The 20,029-nt window shown below is 61.5% G+C and overlaps 1 protein-coding gene across 1 annotated transcript in view; it reads left to right on the top strand.

The window, feature by feature from the left end:
• The window catches only part of COPB1 (coat protein complex I subunit beta 1), a 212,668-nt gene that overhangs the window by 115,654 nt on the left and 76,985 nt on the right, over positions 1 to 20,029 (top strand). Inside the window, exons 9-11 of the mRNA XM_086949640.1 lie at positions 17,403 to 17,510; positions 17,591 to 17,737; positions 18,156 to 18,301. Coding sequence (XP_086805766.1) covers positions 17,403 to 17,510; positions 17,591 to 17,737; positions 18,156 to 18,301 — 401 coding nt within the window. The remainder of the gene's footprint in view (positions 1 to 17,402; positions 17,511 to 17,590; positions 17,738 to 18,155; positions 18,302 to 20,029) is intronic.

Below are 20,029 nucleotides of genomic sequence, written 5' to 3'. Positions count from 1 at the left end.
TAGCCCCTTTTGCACCAGGTTCCGCCCCCCCTGGCCCCTTTTGCGCCAGGTTCCGCCCCCCTGGCCCCTTTTGCGCCAGGTTCCGCCCCCCCTGGCCCCTTTTGCGCCAGGTTCCGCCCCCTTGGCCCCTTTTGCGCCAGGTTCCGCCCCCCCTGGCCCCTTTTGCGCCAGGTTCCGCCCCCCTGGCCCCTTTTGCGCCAGGTTCCGCCGCCCTGGCCCCTTTTGCGCCAGGTTCCGCCGCCCTGGCCCCTTTTGCGCCAGGTTCCGCCCCCCTGGCCCCTTTGCGCCAGGTTCCGCCCCCCTGGCCCCTTTGCGCCAGGTTCCGCCCCCCTGGCCCCTTTGCGCCAGGTTCTGCCCCCCCCACCCCATTTGCGGCAGGTTGCGCCTCCCCCCCTGGCCCCTTTGCGCCAGGTTCCGCCCCCCCGGCCCCTTTGCGGCAGGTTCTGCCCCCCGGCCCCTTTGCGGCATGTTCTGCCCCCCCCCCGGCCCCTTTGCGGCAGGTTCCGCCCCCCCCGCCCCCTTTGCGGCAGGTTCCGCCTCCCCCCCTGGCCCCTTTGCGGCAGGTTCCGCCTCCCCCCTGGCACCTTTGCGGCAGGTTCCGCCCCCCTGGCCCCTTTGCCGCAGGTTCGGCCCCCCCACGGCCACTTTGTAGAGGTTCGGCCCCCCGGCCCCTTTGCGCAGGTTATGCCCCCCCTCCCCCTGGCCCCTTTGCGCCAGGTTCCGCCCCCCTGGCCCCTTTGCACCAGGTTTTGCGCCAGGTTCCGCCCCCCTGGCCCCTTTGCGCCAGGTTCCGCCCCCCTGGCCCCTTTGCGCCAGGTTCCGCCCCCCTGGCCCCTTTGCGCCAGGTTCCGCCCCCTGGCCCTTTGCGCCAGGTTCCGCCTCACTGGCCCCTTTGCGCCAGTTTCCGCCCCCCTGGCCCCTTTGAGCCAGTTTCCGCCCCCCTGGCCCCTTTGCGCCAGGTTTCGCCCCCCCCCCCTGGCCCCTTTGTGCCACGTTCTGCCCCCCTGGCCCCTTTGCGCCACGTTCTGCCCCCCTGGCCCCTTTGCGCCACGTTCTGCCCCCCTGGCCTGTTGGACAGGCCACCTGAAGGGCCGCTCTCCCCCGGTCCAACCAGGCCCGAGCCCGGTCACACAAGCACCACGCACCACCATTGCACGTCCTCCGTCCCCTCAGGGACCCCTGCCCTCGAGCATGCCAACCTCGTGGGTCCGATCCACTGCCGGCCCGCGCGCCCATCCTGGGGCGCCATCTTGGACACTCCGCCACGAGGCCGCCCGGTCCCCGATCGACCTCGACCCTGGGCCTGGCCAGGCCTCAGACATCCCGGCACCACCATCCACCCAGGAGGTGAGCGGGCTACTTGACAAGTCAATAGGAGAAAGAGGTGTCGATGGCTCTCCTCCGCCAAGGGCCGCTCGCCCATCGCCTCCCCGGGCGCTGGCTCCACCCCCCTGCTGGGTGTCTGGACTCCCTCATCCCGGACCCCCCGACCCCCAAGTACGAGGGTCCGGACATCAAAGCACACCAGCCCTATAACTGGGGCAGCTCCAGAGCAGGAAGGCAGTTGTATCTTGGAGTCGAGAGACGTAAAGAGGAACTCATCCTTGACGGACTACTGGCGCTGCCATAGCCCGGTCTTGTGCACCATCGTCCTGCCTGTTGGCGCTGCCACAGCCTTCGTAACCTTCATCCTTCATCGTCGTCGGGATCTGCTGGCGTGGCCGCGGACCGTTGTAACCGTCATCTTCACCGGGACCTGCAGGCTCCGCCGCGGACCGTCGTTTTCCTTCGTCCATCTCGGGACCTGCTGGCTCCGCCGCGGCCCGATCATCTAGAACGCCGAGCTCGAGGATTGAGAGCTATATCCACCTTCTGGTAACAAGACTGTCCCGCTACCCCTTTCCTAAACCAGAGACTAGAACCGAGGGGACCCCTGAGTCCAGACCTCCTTGTATCATATCATCGTAGCCTAAGAATTGCATATAAAGTCTTGCTATACGTCAATCTTGTGTGGTGTCCGTCTGTGGGGGGGAAGTTACTTGTCTGTACAGTCGTTGGAGACGGCTCTCCCCGGAGACCTCTCCCCGTAATCTCGGCCGACCCTCCCGGTCCGTCTAACATTGGTGGCCAGCGGCGCGATCCGAATCACCGCATAACGTACAGAGAGTAGCTCACCCCACAACGAAATCACAATGACAACTAAAGAAAGCGGATCAACCGAGAAGTTCCAAATGGAGAAACTGGAACAGCCATCGTGAACTAAAACAATTCTGCATCGAACTGGGTATCGCTACCACCGGACTAAGCACCAAAGACGATTTTAAGCAGGCCCTAGAATCTTGGGCAGAGACCGGGGCTGCCGGAACCCCCGATCAAAGCACCGCGAAAAAAACCACCACGGCCCCTGAAGGGCAAAGAACGGGTCTCTCGCAAGACGAGATCCAGGAAAGAGAAAGAACCCGACTACACGAGCTAGAAATGGCCCGACTCAAGATGGACATTGAACTCAAGTTGGCCGAACAAAAAATCAACTTAGAGCACCTGCGTCTCCGAGAAGAAAGAGAGGAGAAACAGAGACAAAGGGAGCTCGAGGAAAAGAAACTGGCGTACGAACACGAACGGAACCTCGCCGAAATCAACCTGCGCAAGCAGAATAAAGAGTTAGGAATGTCCGGGCAACCCCACACCTCAGGGACCACAGAGAAAAAGGTACACATCCCCAAGGATGTTGTCCGAGAATATTTCCGAGAGGACGACATCCAGCAATGGTTTAAGGCCTATGAAATTGCTATGACTGCACACCGGATCGATAGAAACGATTGGGGAGCCGGTCTATGGGGGAGATTCCTCAATGAGGGCCGCGATACCCTGCTACAGCTCCCGGACCACCAGATGACCTCCTATGACCATATGAAAGCGGCCCTGCTCACCCGCTATGGCCTCACACCCGAGATGTACCGTCAGAGGTTCCGAGACTGCACCCGCATCCCGGGTACAACCTGGGTGGACTATGTAACGTACTTTAGCCGAGCTTTCGAGGGCTGGATCAGAGGAAGCAACGTCACGACCTACGAACAACTGTTCAATCTGATGGTATGGGAGCATCTGTCGAACAATTGCTTCATCGAACTCCGCCAGCACCTCCTCGACAGTAAGTTAACGGATCCCCGGCAGCTCGCAGCCGAAGCTGACCGGTGGGAGATCACCAGAGTGGGCCGGAATGGGTCCTACGAGCAGAACCGGAACAACAATGGTCAGCACCGACCAAGAGGAGGAGGAGGGGGCCAAGGACGAGGAAGAGACAACGCTCCGGTCGCCCCCACTACCAGCACCAACCCCCCGGCCAACCGGGGCAGCACCCCGGCGCGACCGGGGCACAGAGCCAATGTCACGTGTCACCGATGCCAACGAGTCGGCCACTATGCAAACGACCCAAGCTGCCCGCAGTACCAGAGTCCAAGACCCCGCCAAGTGGCCGCTGCGGCCCTAGGGGAAGAACAGATTTCCGAGGAGCAGGAGACATACGAACAAGAGCACCAAGAATGGGAACCAGCCGCCATGACTCTCGCATGTTTAGGGGGAAGAGACATGGTCCCGCGGGTCCCCCTACCCGCTAACACCCAGAAGTACAGCCAATGGGTAAGCATCAATGGACGCCGGGCCGAAGCCCTTCGTGACACCGGGGCCAGTGTAACAGCCGTCCGCTGTCACCTGGTGACCCCAGAACAGTATCTACCGAACATTCTCTGCCCTGTACGATCAGCCGATAACTCGGAAAGTGGATGGCCTGCGTCCCCTTCGAATGGGGAGGGGTCTCCGGCATGTTGAAGGTAACGGTCCGAGACGATGCCCCCGTAGACTGCCTCCTCGGAAATGACCTTGAGAGCTCCCCGTGGACAGCCGTGGAGCGAAGAGAACACCTGGGGATGTTAGGCGTCCCGGACTGGGCGTGCGTCACCACCCGGTCCATGGCCGCCCGTGCCAACCATCGCCCAGAAGAACCAGAATGGCCGGCGCCACCGCCTCCGGTCGCCCCCGCCGAAACCACCGACCAGGACATCCCCCTCGAACCAGCTCAACCCTCCGACCTCGCTAATCTCGACCAGTGGGCCCAAGAGGGGGGGCCCACGCAAGAACAATTTCGCCAAGAACAAAAGACCTGTCCCTCCCTCGAGGGACTCCGCCAGCAAGCGCTCGCCCAAAGCGCAGGAGATACCTCCGGAACTCATTGGGTCTACTGGGACAATGATCTGCTGTACAGCGAGCAAAGGATCGCCGAGCTGGGGGCCAACCGAGTACTAGTAGTACCCCTCCGCTTTAGAGACTTTCTGCTAAACCTGGCCCACGATGTCCCCCTGGCAGGGCACCTGGGACAAGACAAAACCTACAGTCGCCTAGTGACCCACTTCTTCTGGCCCAAAATGAGGAACGATGTGCACCAGCATTGCCGATCTTGCCCCACGTGCCAAGCCAGTGGAAAGAGCGGCCGCAAACTAAAGGCCCCCCTGCAACCCTTCCCTGTAGTCACTACCCCATTTGAGAGGGTCGGAATAGACATTGTGGGGCCCCTGGACCCGCGCACAAAACAAGGCCATCGATTCATCTTGGTGCTGGTGGACCACGCCACCCGCTACCCTGAGGCTGTTCCTCTGCGGACTGTGACCGCCCCGGTAGTCGGCCGGGCGCTGATGGGGATCTTCTCCCGTGTGGGCTTCCCCCGAGAAGTCGTCAGCGACAGAGGCACGAACTTTATTTCTAAATACATGAAATCTCTCTGGCAACAGTGCGGGGTCACCTACCGATTCACGACCCCCTATCACCCTCAAGGGAACGGACTGGTTGAGCGGTTCAACCGCACGCTAAAGGGAATGATCGGGGGGTTGGAAGAGCCCCTCCGTCGCCAGTGGGATGTGCTGCTGCCGTGCCTCCTCTTCGCCTACCGAGAGGTCCCTCAGAAATCCCTGGGCTTCAGCCCATTTGAACTACTATATGGACACCCAGTGCGGGGGCCGCTCAGCCTAATCAAAGAAGGCTGGGAGATGCCTCCGTTAAAGAACCCCCCAGATGTCTTCCGGTACCTCCTAACCCTCCGCAACCAGAGCCGGCGGTTCAGGGAACTGGCAAAAGCCAACCTAGAGGCCAGTCAAGAGGACATGAAAAAATGGTATGACCAGAATGCCTCCTCCATTGAATTCGAACCTGGTCAACAGGTATGGGTGATGTCCCCCACTGAGCCCTGCGCCCTGCAAGACAAATGGACGGGACCCTTCAAAGTAGTCGAGCGCAAGGGTCCTGCCACTTATCTCATCGACATGGAATCCTCCCGGAACCCTCTCCGGGTCCTCCACGCTAACAGACTGAAGCCCCACTTTGCACGAACAGAGCTCACCCTCCTGATGGCCACAGACAATGGGGTTGAAGAAGACTCCGAGCCTCTCCCTGACCTCCTACGGACTCAGGAGCAAGACGGCTCCGTGGATGGGGTCCGACTATCGGAGGCCCTCACCGGAGAACAACGCCAAGAGTGCCAAGCCCTCCTATCACAGTTCGCCAACCTGTTCTCCCTCACCCCCGGTGTCACTCCCTGGTGTGTGCACGATGTGGACACGGGGGACAGCCCCCCTATCCGCCACCGGGCCTACCGCGTGCCAGATCGGGTACGGGCCTGCATCCAGGAAGAGGTGGCCAAGATGCTCACACTCGGGGTCATTGAGCCCTCGGGTAGTTCCTGGGCCAGCCCGGTAGTACTGGTCCCCAAAGCAGCTGCACCCGGCACCACACCAGAACTCCGGTTCTGCGTCGACTACCGGGGCTTGAATGCGGTCACCAGAACAGACGCGCATCCCATACCACGGGCAGATGAACTAATAGACCGCATGGGAGCTGCCCGCTACCTCAGTATCTTCGATCTGACGGCGGGCTACTGGCAAATCGGCCTCACACCCCGGGCACAGGAACGTTCTGCCTTTTCCACCCCCGATGGCCATTACCATTTCACCGTCATGCCCTTCGGCATGAAAAATGCCCCGGCAACATTCCAACGGCTCGTCAATCAGGTTCTGGCGGGGCTAGAAGGATTCAGCGCCGCCTATCTAGACGACATCGCTGTATACAGTCACCATTGGCCTGAGCACCTCCACCACCTCCGGGCCGTGCTGCAAGCCCTCCAGCGAGCTGGCCTCACGATCAAGGCCAGCAAGTGTCAAATTGGGCAAGGGTCTGTAACCTACCTCGGACACCAGGTGGGAAGCGGCCTGGTGGCCCCGCTGCAGCTGAAAGTTGCCGCCATCCAGTCTTGGCAGCCCCCCATCACTCAGACCGAGGTACGAGCCTTCCTGGGCCTCACAGGATATTATCGAAGGTTCGTGAAGGACTACGGTACCATAGTAGGGCCCCTCACAGAACTCACGTCAAAAAAACCAGCCCAAGAGCGTCCACTGGACCCCAGAGTGCCAAGCTGCCTTTGAACAATTAAAAGCCGCCATGTGTTCTGCCCCGGTGCTCCAGGCCCCCGACTACAGCCGGGAGTTCATTGTCCAGACGGATGCCTCCGACCATGGCATTGGGGCGGTCCTGTCCCAAATAAACACCGAGGGCCTTGATCAACCGGTGGCCTTTATCAGCCGGCGACTCCTACCACGAGAACAACGCTGGAGCACCATCGAGAGGGAGGCCTTCGCTGTGGTATGGGCCCTCAAGAAGCTCCGGCCCTACCTCTTTGGCACCCACTTCCGGGTGCAGACCGACCACCGACCCCTGCAGTGGCTGATGCAGATGCGGGGGGAAAACCCAAAGTTACTACGCTGGTCCATCTCGCTGCAAGGGATGGACTTCACAGTTGAACACCGGCCTGGGCCAGATCACGCCAACGCGGATGGCCTGTCCCGGTTCTTCCGCCTCGACGAGGAGAGTCCCCAAGAGGATGGGTAACTCTCCCCGCCTTCAGCTGGGGGGGACGCATGTTGGACAGGCCACCTGAAGGGCCGCTCTCCCCCGGTCCAACCAGGCCCGAGCCCGGTCACACAAGCACCACGCACCACCATTGCACGTCCTCCGTCCCCTCAGGGACCCCTGCCCTCGAGCATGCCAACCTCGTGGGTCCGATCCACTGCCGGCCCGCGCGCCCATCCTGGGGCGCCATCTTGGACACTCCGCCACGAGGCCGCCCGGTCCCCGATCGACCTCGACCCTGGGCCTGGCCAGGCCTCAGACATCCCGGCACCACCATCCACCCAGGAGGTGAGCGGGCTACTTGACAAGTCAATAGGAGAAAGAGGTGTCGATGGCTCTCCTCCGCCAAGGGCCGCTCGCCCATCGCCTCCCCGGGCGCTGGCTCCACCCCCCTGCTGGGTGTCTGGACTCCCTCATCCCGGACCCCCCGACCCCCAAGTACGAGGGTCCGGACATCAAAGCACACCAGCCCTATAACTGGGGCAGCTCCAGAGCAGGAAGGCAGTTGTATCTTGGAGTCGAGAGACGTAAAGAGGAACTCATCCTTGACGGACTACTGGCGCTGCCATAGCCCGGTCTTGTGCACCATCGTCCTGCCTGTTGGCGCTGCCACAGCCTTCGTAACCTTCATCCTTCATCGTCGTCGGGATCTGCTGGCGTGGCCGCGGACCGTTGTAACCGTCATCTTCACCGGGACCTGCAGGCTCCGCCGCGGACCGTCGTTTTCCTTCGTCCATCTCGGGACCTGCTGGCTCCGCCGCGGCCCGATCATCTAGAACGCCGAGCTCGAGGATTGAGAGCTATATCCACCTTCTGGTAACAAGACTGTCCCGCTACCCCTTTCCTAAACCAGAGACTAGAACCGAGGGGACCCCTGAGTCCAGACCTCCTTGTATCATATCATCGTAGCCTAAGAATTGCATATAAAGTCTTGCTATACGTCAATCTTGTGTGGTGTCCGTCTGTGGGGGGGAAGTTACTTGTCTGTACAGTCGTTGGAGACGGCTCTCCCCGGAGACCTCTCCCCGTAATCTCGGCCGACCCTCCCGGTCCGTCTAACATGGCCCCTTTGCGCCACGTTCTGCCCCCCTGGCCCCTTTGCGCCACGTTCTGCCCCCCTGGTCCCTTTGCGGTAGGTTCCGCCCCCCTGGCCCCTTTTGCGCCAGGTTCCGCCCCCACTAGCCCCTTTTGCACCAGGTTCCGCCCCCTCTGGCCCCTTTTGCGCCAGGTTCCGCCCCCCCCGGCCCCTTTTGCGCCAGGTTCCGCCCCCCCGGCCCCTTTTGCGCCAGGTTCCGCCCCCCTGGCCCCTTTTGCGCCAGGTTCCGCCCCCTGGCCCCTTTTGCGCCAGGTTCCGCCCCCTGGCCCCTTTTGCGCCAGGTTCCGCCCCCTGGCCCCTTTTGCGCCAGGTTCCGCCCCCCTGGCCCCTTTTGCGCCAGGTTCTGCCCCCCCCCGCCCCATTTGCGGCAGGTTCTGCCTCCCCCCCTGGCCCCTTTGCGCCAGGTTCTGCCCCCCTGGCCCCTTTGCGCCAGGTTCCGCCTCCCCCCCTTGCCCCTTTGCGCCAGGTTCCGCCCCCTGGCCCCTTTGCGCCAGGTTCCGCCCCTCTGGCCAGGTTCCGCCCCCTCTGCGCCAGGTTCCTCCCCCCCTGGCCCCTTTGTGCCAGGTTCCGCCCCCTGGCCCCTTTGCGCCAGGTTCCGCCCCACTGGCCCCTTTGCTCTAGGTTCCGCCTCACTGGCCCCTTTGTGCCAGTTTCCGCCCCCCTGGCCCCTTTGAGCCAGTTTCCGCCCCCCTGGCCCCTTTGCGCCAGGTTCCTGGCCCCTTTGCGCCAGGTTTCGCCCCCCCCCTGGCCCCTTTCGCCAGGTTCCGCCCCCCCTGGCCCCTTTGCGCCAGGTTCCGCCCCCCTGGCCCCTTTGCGCCAGGTTCCGCCCCCCTGGCCCCTTTGCGCCAGGTTCCGCCCCCCTGGCCCCTTTGCGCCAGGTTCCTCCCCCCTGGCCCCTTTGCGCCAGGTTCCGCCCTCCTAGCCCTTTGCGCCAGGTTCTGCCCCCCTAGCCCTTTGCGCCAGGTTCTGCCCCCCCTAGCCCTTTGCGCCAGGTTCCGCCCCCCTAGCCCTTTGCGCCAGGTTCCGCCCCCCCTGGCCCCTTTGCGCCAGGTTCCGCGCCCCTGGCCCCTTTGCGCCAGGTTCCGCCCCCCTGGCCCCTTTGCGCCAGGTTCCGCCCCCCTGGCCCCTTTGCGCCAGGTTCCGCCCCCCCTGGCCCCTTTGCGCCAGGTTCCGCCCCCCCTGGCCCCTTTGCGCCAGGTTCCGCCCCCCTGGCCCCTTTGCGCCAGGTTCCGCCCCCCTGGCCCCTTTGCGCCAGGTTCCGCCCCCCTGGCCCCTTTACGCCAGGTTCCGCCCCCCTGGCCCCTTTGCGCCAGGTTCTGCCCCCCTGGCCCCTTTGCGCCAGGTTCTGCCCCCCTGGCCCCTTTGCGCCAGGTTCCGCCCCCCTGGCCCCTTTGCGCCAGGTTCCCCCCCCCTGGCCCCTTTGCGCCAGGTTCCGCCCCCCTGGCCCCTTTGCGCCAGGTTCCGCCCCCCTGGCCCCTTTGCGCCAGGTTCCGCCCCCCTGGCCCCTTTGCGCCAGGTTCCGCCCCCCTGACCCCTTTGCGCCAGGTTCCGCCCCCCTGACCCCTTTGCGCCAGGTTCCGCCCCCTGACCCCTTTGCGCCAGGTTCCGCCTCCCCCCCGGCCCCTTTGCGGCAGGTTCCGCCTCCCCCCGGCCCCTTTACAGCAGGTTCCGCCTCCCCCCCGGCCCCTTTGCGGCAGGTTCCGCCTCCCACCCGGCCCCTTTGCGGCAGGTTCCGCCTCCCCCCCGGCCCCTTTGCGGCAGGTTCCGCCTCCCCCCCGGCCCCTTTGCGGCAGGTTCCGCCTCCGCCCCGGCCCCTTTGCGACATGTTCTGCCCCCCCCGGCCCCTTTGTGGCAGGTTCCGCCCCCCCCCGCCCCCTTTGCGGCAGGTTCCGCCCCGCCCCCTGGCCCCTTTGCGGCAGGTTCCGCCTCCCCCCTGGCACCTTTGCGGCAGGTTCCGCCCCCCTGGCCCCTTTGCGGCAGGTTCGGCCCCCCCACGGCCACTTTGTAGAGGTTCGGCCCCCCGGCCCCTTTGCGCAGGTTATGCCCCCCTCCCCCTGGCCCCTTTGCGCCAGGTTTTGCGCCAGGTTCCGCCCCCCTGGCTCCTTTGCGCCAGGTTCCGCCCCCCTGGCTCCTTTGCGCCAGGTTCCGCCCCCCTGGCCCCTTTGCGCCAGGTTCCGCCCCCCTGGCCCCTTTGCGCCAGGTTCCGCCCCCCTGGCCACTTTGCGCCAGGTTCCGCCCCCTGGCCCTTTGCGCCAGGTTCCGCCTCACTGGCCCCTTTGAGCCAGTTTCCGCCCCCCTGGCCCCTTTGCGCCAGGTTTCGCCCCCCCCCTGGCCCCTTTGCGCCACGTTCTGCCCCCCTGGCCCCTTTGTGCCACGTTCTGCCCCCCTGGCCCCTTTGTGCCACGTTCTGCCCCCCTGGCCCCTTTGCGCCACGTTCTGCCCCCCTGGCCCCTTTGCGCCACGTTCTGCCCCCCTGGCCCCTTTTACACCAGGTTCCGCCCCCTCTGGCCCCTTTTGCGCCAGGTTCCGCCCCCTCTGGCCCCTTTTGCGCCAGGTTCCGCCCCCTCTGGCCCCTTTTGCGCCAGGTTCCGCCCCCCCTGGCCCCTTTTGCGCCAGGTTCCGCCCCCTGGCCCCTTTTGCACCAGGTTCCGCCCCCTGGCCCCTTTTGCGCCAGGTTCCGCCCCCTGGCCCCTTTTGCGCCAGGTTCCGCCCCCTGGCCCCTTTTGCGCCAGGTTCCGCCCCCTGGCCCCTTTTGCGCCAGGTTCCGCCCCCCTGGCCCCTTTTGCGCCAGGTTCTGCCCCCCGCCCCATTTGCGGCAGGTTCCTCCTCCCCCCCTGGCCCCTTTGCGCCAGGTTCCGCCCCCCTGGCCCCTTTGCGCCAGGTTCCGCCCCCTGGCCCCTTTGCGCCAGGTTCCGCCTCCCCCCCCCTTGCCCCTTTGCGCCAGGTTCCGCCCCCTGGCCCCTTTGCGCCAGGTTCCGCCCCTCTGGCCAGGTTCCGCCCCCTTTGCGCCAGGTTCCTCCCCCCCTGGCCCCTTTGCGCCAGGTTCCGCCCCCTGGCCCCTTTGCGCCAGGTTCCGCCCCACTGGCCCCTTTGCTCTAGGTTCCGCCCCCCTGGCCCCTTGGAGCCAGTTTCCGCCCCCCTGGCCCCTTTGCGCCAGGTTCCTGGCCCCTTTGCGCCAGGTTCCGCCCCCCGGCCCCTTTGCGCCAGGTTCCGCCCCCCCCGGCCCCTTAGCGCCAGGTTCCGCTCCCCTGGCCCTTTGCGCCAGGTTCCGCCCCCCTGGCCCCTTTGCGCCAGGTTCCGCCCCCCTGGCCCCTTTGTGCCAGGTTCCTCCCCCTAGCCCCTTTGCGCCAGGTTCCGCCCCCCTAGCCCTTTGCGCCAGGTTCCGCCCCCCTAGCCCTTTGCGCCAGGTTCCGCCCCCCTGGCCCCTTTGCGCCAGGTTCCGCCCCCCTGGCCCCTTTGCGCCAGGTTCCGCCCCCCTGGCCCCTTTGCGCCAGGTTCCGCCCCCCTGGCCCCTTTGCGCCAGGTTCCGCCTCCTGGCCCCTTTGCGCCAGGTTCCGCCCCCCTGGCCCCTTTGCGCCAGGTTCCGCCCCCCTGGCCCCTTTGCGCCAGGTTCCGCCCCCGGCCCCTTTGCGGCAGGTTCGGCCCCCCCCACGGCCACTTTGCAGCAGGTTATGCCCCCCTCCCCCTGGCCCCTTTGCGCCTGGTTCCGCCGCCCTGGCCCCTTTGCGCCAGGTTCCGCCCCCCTGGCCCCTTTGCGCCAGGTTCCGCCTCACTGGCCCCTTTGCGTCAGGTTCCGCCCCCCTGGCCCCTTTGCGCCAGGTTCCGCCCCCCTGGCCCCTTTGCGCCAGGTTCCGCCCCCCTGAACCCTTTGCGCCAGGTTCCGCCCCCCTGGCCCCTTTGCGCCAGGTTCCGCCCCCCTGGCCCCTTTGCGCCAGGTTCCGCCCCCCTGGCCCCTTTGCGGCAGGTTCCGCCCCCCCCGGCCCCTTTGCGGCAGGCTCCGGCCCCCTGACCCCTTTTGCGCCAGGGTCCGCCCGCCCCCTGGCCCTTTTTTGTGCCAGGGTCCGCCCCCTGGCCCTTTTTTGCGCCAGGTTCCGCCCCCTGGCCCCTTTTGCGCCTGGTTCCGCCCCCCTGGCCCCTTTTGCGCCTGGTTCCGCCCCCCTGGCCCCTTTTGCGCCAGGTTCCGCCCCACCCGGCCCCTTTGTGGCAGGTTCCGCCCCACCCGGCCCCTTTGTGGCAGGTTCCGCCCCCCGCCCCTTTGCGGCAGGTTCCGCCCCCGGCCCCTTTACGGCAGGTTCCGCCTCCCCCCCAGGCCCTTTGCGGCAGGTTCCGCCTCCCTCCCGGCACCTTTGCGGCAGGTTCCGCCCCCGGCCCCTTTGCGGCAGGTTCGGCCCCCCCACGGCCACTTTGCAGCAGGTTATGCCCCCCTCCCCCTGGCCCCTTTGCGCCAGGTTCCGCCGCCCTGGCCCCTTTGCGCCAGGTTCCGCCCCCCTGGCCCCTTTGCGCCAGGTTCCGCCCCCCTGGCCCCTTTGCGCCAGGTTCCGCCCCCCTGGCCCCTTTGCGCCAGGTTCCGCCTCACTGGCCCCTTTGCGCCAGGTTCCGCCTCACTGGCCCCTTTGCGCCAGGTTCCGCCTCACTGGCCCCTTTGCGCCAGTTTCCGACCCCTGGCCCCTTTGAGCCAGTTTCCGCCCCCCTGGCCCCTTTGCGCCAGGTTTCGCCCCCCCCTGGCCCCTTTGCGCCAGGTTTCGCCCCCCCCCCTGGCCCCTTTGCGCCACGTTCTGCCCCCCTGGCCCCTTTGCGCCACGTTCTGCCACCCTGGCCCCTTTGCGCCACGTTCTGCCCCCCTGTTCCCTTTGCGGTAGGTTCCGCCCCCCCTGGCCCCTTTTGCGTCAGGTTCCGCCCCCCCAGCCCCTTTTGCGCCAGGTTCCGCCCCCCCTGGCCCCTTTTGCGCCAGGTTCCGCCCCCCTGGCCCCTTTTGCGCCAGGTTCCGCCCCCCCTGGCCCCTTTTGCGCCAGGTTCCGCCCCCCTGGCCCCTTTTGCGCCAGGTTCCGCCGCCCTGGCCCCTTTTGCGCCAGGTTCCGCCGCCCTGGCCCCTTTTGCGCCAGGTTCCGCCCCCCTGGCCCCTTTGCGCCAGGTTTCGCCCCCCTGGCCCCTTTGCGCCAGGTTCCGCCCCCCTGGCCCCTTTGCGCCAGGTTCTGCCCCCCCACCCCATTTGCGGCAGGTTGCGCCTCCCCCCCTGGCCCCTTTGCGCCAGGTTCCGCCCCCCTGGCCCCTTTGCGCCAGGTTCCGCCCCCTGGCCCCTTTGCGCCAGGTTCCGCCTCCCCCCCCTTGCCCCTTTGCGCCAGGTTCCGCCCCCTGGCCCCTTTGCGCCAGGTTCCGCCCCCCTGGCCCCTTTGTGCCAGGTTCCGTCCCTTTGCGCCAGGTTCCGCCCCACTGGCCCCTTTGCTCTAGGTTCTGCCTCACTGGCCCCTTTGCGCCAGTTTCCGCCCCACTGGCCCCTTTGCTCTAGTTTCCGCCCACCTGGCCCCTTTGAGACAGTTTCCGCCCCCCTGGCCCCTTTGAGCCAGTTTCCGCCCCCCTGGCCCCTTTGAGCCAGTTTCCGCCCCCCTGGCCCCTTTGAGCCAGTTTCCGCCCCCCTGGCTCCTTTGCGCCAGGTTCCCCCCCCCCGCCTGGCCCCTTTGCGCCAGGTTCCGCCCCCCCCTGGCCCCTTTGCGCCAGGTCCCACCCCCCCTGGCCCCTTTGCGCCAGGTCCCACCCCCCCTGGCCCCTTTGCGCCAGGTTCCGCCCCCCTGGCCCCTTTGCACCAAGTTCCTACCCCCTTGCCCCATTGCGCCAGGTTCCGCCCCCTGGCCCCTTTGCACCAGGTTCCGCCCCCCTGGCCCCTTTGCGCCAGGTTCCTCCCCCCTGGCCCCTTTGCGCCAGGTTCCGCCCCCCCTGGCCCCTTTGCGCCAGGTTCCGCCCCCTGGCCCCTTTGCGCCAGGTTCCGCCCCACTGGCCCCTTTGCTCTAGGTTCTGCCTCACTGGCCCCTTTGCGCCAGTTTCCGCCCCCCTGGCCCCTTTGAGCCAGTTTCCGCCCCCCTGGCCCCTTTGCGCCAGGTTCCTCCTCCCTGGCCCCTTTGCGCCAGGTTTCGCCCCCCCTGGCCCCTTTGCGCCAGGTTCAGCCCCCCCTGGCCCCTTTGCGCCAGGTTCCGCCCCCCCTGGCCCCTTTGCGCCAGGTTCCGCCCCCTGGCCCCTTTGCGCCGGGTTCCGCCCCCCTGGCCCCTTTGCGCCGGGTTCCGCCCCCCTGGCCCCTTTGCACCAGGTTCCGCCCCCCTGGCCCCTTTGCACCAGGTTCCGCCCCCCTGGCCCCATTGCGCCAGGTTCCTCCCCCTAGCCCCTTTGCGCCAGGTTCCGCCCCCCTGGCCCCTTTGCGCCAGGTTCCGCCCCCCTGGCCCCTTTGCGCCAGGTTCCGCCCCCCTGGCCCCTTTGCGCCAGGTTCCGCCCCCCTGGCCCCTTTGCGCCAGGTTCCGCCCCCCCTGGCCCCTTTGCGCCAGGTTCCGCCCCCCTGGCCCCTTTGCGCCAGGTTCAGCCCCCCCTGGCCCCTTTGCGCCAGGTTCCGCCCCCCCCTGGCCCCTTTGCGCCAGGTTCCGCCCCCCCTGGCCCCTTTGCGCCAGGTTCCGCCCCCTGGCCCCTTTGCGGCAGGTTCCACCCCCCTGACCCCTTTGGGGCAGGTTCTGCCCCTCTGGCCCCTGTGCGCTCGGGTTCTGCCCCCTTGGCCCCTGTGCGCCGGTTGCCGCTCGCCTGGCCCCTTTGCGCCGGGTGCCGCCACCTGGCCCCTTTGCGCCGGGTGCCGCCACCTGGCCCCTTTGCGCCGGGTGCCGCCACCTGGCCCCTTTGCGCCGGGTGCCGCCACCTGGCCACTTTGCGCCGGGTGCCGACGCCTGGCTCCTTTGTGCCAGTTGCCGTCGCCTGGCCCCTTTGCTCTTGTTGCTGCAGCCTGGCACCACGGTCTAGGCCCCCTGGGGCTTAGCACCACCCATTGTCTTTTTATTCCTTGGGATTTCATCTATTTATATATCTTGAACACCTTTCTACTTTGTATATATTGTCCCCGTTTTGTGCATTAATGGCCCTCAGGGTACACCTTTATACCACCCAAATTTTCGATCTCAAAGGACTTCTTCTTATGCCTGTTTTGTTCCCAAAATGTGTCTATAGAGGACCCACATATTTGTTCTTTTTGTGTCCCGTGTTCCATGCGTTCGTAGGGTCATATTTCAGGCTTTGATGTATTTTCTGTAAAACCCAAATGTGTCGTCCTTTGAGTGCCAGTACCCCTCTCCACCTTATTGTGTATGCAGTTGTGACCTTCACTGTTTCTACTCTTCCTTAGCTGGGCAATCAGAAAAGCATCTTTGTCTGATGCTTTGTTCATCATTTGTTCTGTCCTAAAGAAATGGCATTGAGACTGTTTTAGTTCTGACCGTGTCCTTTTGCAGAACTAAAGGTCCTATATGCCAGAGGATGTGGGTATTCCGAAATGTCATTCCCTTCTAATCTACCCCACTCCCTTCTAGTCTATCCCACTCCCTTCTAGTCTATCCCACTCCCTTCTAGTCTATCCCACTAACCCTTGCAGTATACCCCACTCCCCTCCAGTCTACCCCACTCCCCTCCAGTCTACCCTAATACCCATCAGTCTACCCACTCCAATCTGTCTATTCGACTCCCATCTACCACACTCCACTTCACTAGTCTCCAGTTCACTCTATCTCAGTTTAACACACTCTACTCTACCACATTCTACTCCACTCTGCCCCACCCCACTCTGCCCCGCCCCAGTGCACCCCAATGTACTCCACCGTACCCCAATGTACCCCGCCACCCCCCCAAAGTATTCCACTCGGTCCAATCTACCCCACTTCACCCCAGTCCATTCCAATCTACCCTACCCTAATCCACCCCACTAAAATCTCCTCCTCCCCAATCTACCCCACTTCACTCAAGTCTTCCCCACTCCACCCAAATATTTCCTACTCCACCCCACTCCTCCCCAGTTTACCCCACTCCAATCTACCACAATATACCCCACTCCACGCTGCCCCAATCCACCCGAATCTACTCCAATCCATCACACTTCAATCTACAATGGCAAACTACCCCACTCCAGTCTACCTCACTCTATCCCAATCTACCCTACCACAGCCTACCCCACTACAGCCTACACTATTCTACCTAATTCTAATCCAATCAACCCCAATCCACTATGCCCCAATCTACCTCCCACCCTAAGCCACACCATTAACTTTTATCCATGATGAGCAACAGCCACACTGGTGTACAACATGGCTAAAACACATGTTAATAAAAAATGTCGAAACAAAGTCAATAGCTCTTGCATAGGCGAGACCTATTGGCTTTGCCAGTGTTTGTTGATATTGATGTTCTTTAGATGAGGAGGTTCTGTGAGGAGGATTGAAGAAAATGAAGATATCTTTGTTTCGGAACTTTATCCTAGTCTACCATGTGGGATTTTACTCCAGGCTTGTACTATCTTCACCCTTGAAAACACCCAATACTTTATTGTATATCCTTCTCCTTTTTATTCCAATATCAGGTGTGAGCACTTGAGAGGACATCCTCCATAGCCTGGATATGGAACGAGCTGCCATTAGTTCATAAACTATGCTCATTAGAGGGCTGAGTTGTCGTTGGGCAAGGATTTACACAGCCATATATTGCTTCAAAAATGTATTTTTAAAGCTCCTATTATAATAACACTGGCCTTCCCTTTATCATAGTATTCAAAGCGATTTTCTAAAACCTGCCTATTAGTCAGTGTGCAGCATAAGCATATTCTTTAGTGCAGGCAATAGGTCACACATACTTCTTGCAGAATTTATCCTGATGCCCGATGAGTCATGACGTCGTAGATATGTTCTCTATCTGAAGGAACTAAATGGTATCATAAGTTTGAATTACTAACCACCATTAATTGCCAATCAAAAGGACTTCTTATACTGGTGCAACTCAGTTTCTTATTTAATTTGACAGTGTGTACACTTTCACTGGAGTAGCATGAGACCTGCAAGGTTACTGCCCAGTGATCTGAAGTCATAGTATTATATGCAAGAAGTCTCTTTTCACGGACCCCCAAGTTACTCTTTTTTTTTTTTAATTTTCATGCTTTTTGCTTGGAACTGAATATAGCTTGATCTTCCCAGCTGATAGTATGTAAGTGGTTATGGACAAACCTGTATTACTGTTGCTATTGTTTACATTATTCTGTTTTAATTTTTTTTCGTGCAATTTCCACTTGTATGGTTTGGGTATGTTCCTGGATTGTTAATGATGTTGCATTTTTTTTTTCTCGCCCCAGGATCTGGTTATGGACATACTAAGAGTGTTAAGTACGCCGGATTTAGAGGTCCGGAAGAAAACTCTTCAGTTAGCTCTTGATCTTGTATCTTCCAGGAATGTTGAAGAGGTGAATATATTCTGTCCTTTACAATTTATATAGTGCATTTAAAAGAAACAGGCATTTAATATGGACTCTTTATGTTACAGCTGGTGATAGTTTTGAAGAAAGAAGTGATTAAGACAAATAATGCCTCGGAACATGAAGACACTGACAAGTACAGGCAGCTGCTTGTTCGGACGTTACACTCCTGTAGTGTTCGTTTTCCGGATATGGCTGCAAATGTTATCCCAGTGGTATGGACCCAGTTCTCAGTGTTCATTGCTGTATCCATGCAATATCAGTTTCTAATAGTGTTCAAAAGAGTTATAATCTCCCTTTATTGGCCATGCACTGACTAAAAAAAAAAATATTTTCATAAGGCAGTTTTATAGTTCAGCTCAAACAACTTACTTTTTAGTAGCTGTGTTTTCTTCTTGGAAAATCAGTATCTTGTTAAATATAAAACAATAGCTCACTACTAAATATTTTAGTTAATTCACTATGGGGCAGATGTATCTAAGGGCTTAACCCATTCGCTGTCTATGGTAAAATGTGTTAGTACATATGGCCCTAAAAGGAGTGCAGTGGTGTTTAGATGTGTCTGGAAATGCTTATTGAAACGTTTTGCCAAGATAAATAATTTCACGTTTTGTTTCTATAATTCTCCTTTAGTTGATGGAGTTCCTCAGTGATAACAATGAGGCTGCAGCTGCTGACGTTTTAGAGTTTGTGCGTGAAGCAATTCAACGATTTGAAAATCTGAGGCCACTTATTGTGGAGAAGATGTTGGAGGTCTTCCATGCCATTAAAACAGTAAAGTATGTGTCTCATTATTTCCTTACAATAACAACATGACAGATGTGCTCAATTCTGAATTAAAATTTCCCTCACTGTAACTTCCACTCTGTCACTTCAAGCGAGTTCACGTTGTATGCTTTTTAAGAATCTGTGCCATCATCTTCAGCTATACGTTCTAAACGTTCCACCATTTAATTGCAAGTTTGATTCCTTTTAGGTCCTTAACATTGCTACTAAATCAGTTGGATAATTGTGATTTAATGATACTTGCAATGGACTACTGGTTATGCACTTCAAACTTCTTATTCCTGCAGCTGATGTGTGTGTTGACATGGACATGGAAAGCACATTCTGCTTAATGGCATTATTAACGTGGAATTCACACCTGTTGATTATTTTAAAGACCGTACTTACCCAAGTAATCCCTCTTTAGTTTTGAGAGGTTTGAATACTTGCCATCATCTTGCCTCCCTGTTAGACGGACCTGGAGGGTCGGCCGAGGACAAGGGGAGAGGTCTCCGGGGAGAGCCGTCTCCAGCGATCGAACAGACGAGTAACTTCCCCCCCACAGATGTACACCACACAAAGATAAGGTTTAACGTTCTTTATAAGCAATCTTTAGGTACGGTAGAATGGTACAAGGAGGTCAGGACTCAGGGGTCCCCTCGATTCTAGTCTCTTGGATGGGAAAGGGGGTAGCGGGACAGTCTTGTTACCAATCTGGTAGATGCGATGAGATGATGGATAGCTCACAATCCTCGAGCTCGGCGTTCTAGGTGGACGGGCCGCGGCAGCGACGGCAGGTCCCGAGATGATCGTAGGTAGCGACGGTCCGCGGCAGCGCCAGCAGGTCCCGGTGAAGGTGGTAGTTATAACGGTCCGCGGCAGCGCCAGCAGGTCCCGACGAGGATGAAGGTTGCAGAAGGTTGCGGCAGCGCCAGCAGGCAGGACGATAGTTCACAAGGCAGGGCTACGGCAGCGCCAGTAGTCCGTCAAGGATGAGTTCTTCACGGTGTCTCTCGACTCCAGGATACAACTGCCTTCCTGCTCTGGAGCTGCCCCAGTTATAGGTCTGGCGCCCTTTGATGTCCGGACCCTCGCACTTGGAGGTCGGGAGGTCCGAGATGAGGGAGTCCAGACACCCAGCAGGGGGGTGGAGCCAGCGCCCGGGGGAGCTGGGGGCGATCGGCACCTGGCGGGGGAGAGCCATCGACACTTCTTTCTCCCATTGACCTGCCAAGTGGTCCGTTCACCTCCTGGGAGGATGGTGGTGCCGGGATGTCGGGGCCTGGCCAGGCCCAGGGTTAGGGTCGAGTCGAGGCCACGCGGCCTCGTGGTGCAGTGTCCAAGATGGCGGCCGGGCCGGGCGATGGAGCTGGTAGTGGCTCGGCCCCATGATACAGAGATGTCCGGGGGCAGGAGTCCCGTAGGGGACGGGGTGCGGGTTGCTTCTGTGGATACCACCTGGAGGGCCGGGGCTCGGGCCCTGTCATGCGGGGAGGGAGCAAGCCCTTCATGTGGCCTGTCCAACACTCCCTATGTGATATCTTAGTGGCTTCCAAAACATGGATCACACATGTCGGATTTTATGGCGCAGCTCAAGAGATGCTGAGTAGATGTGGGAAAGTATTCACTCCATTTAGGCTAGAGGACCCAGTGAGAATAGGGAGCTCACACCCTTAATGGAGTGAAAGCAAAACGTTTTAAGTCTTGGACACAATAAAAAGTAGAGCGAGAAATATCATCTT

Source organism: Lissotriton vulgaris, unplaced genomic scaffold (assembly GCF_964263255.1).
Source record: "Lissotriton vulgaris unplaced genomic scaffold, aLisVul1.2 SCAFFOLD_2515, whole genome shotgun sequence".
Lineage (NCBI taxonomy): Eukaryota > Metazoa > Chordata > Amphibia > Caudata > Salamandridae > Lissotriton > Lissotriton vulgaris.
Note: the sequence above shows the minus strand (reverse complement) of the source record. Positions and strands in the feature narration are given on the sequence as shown.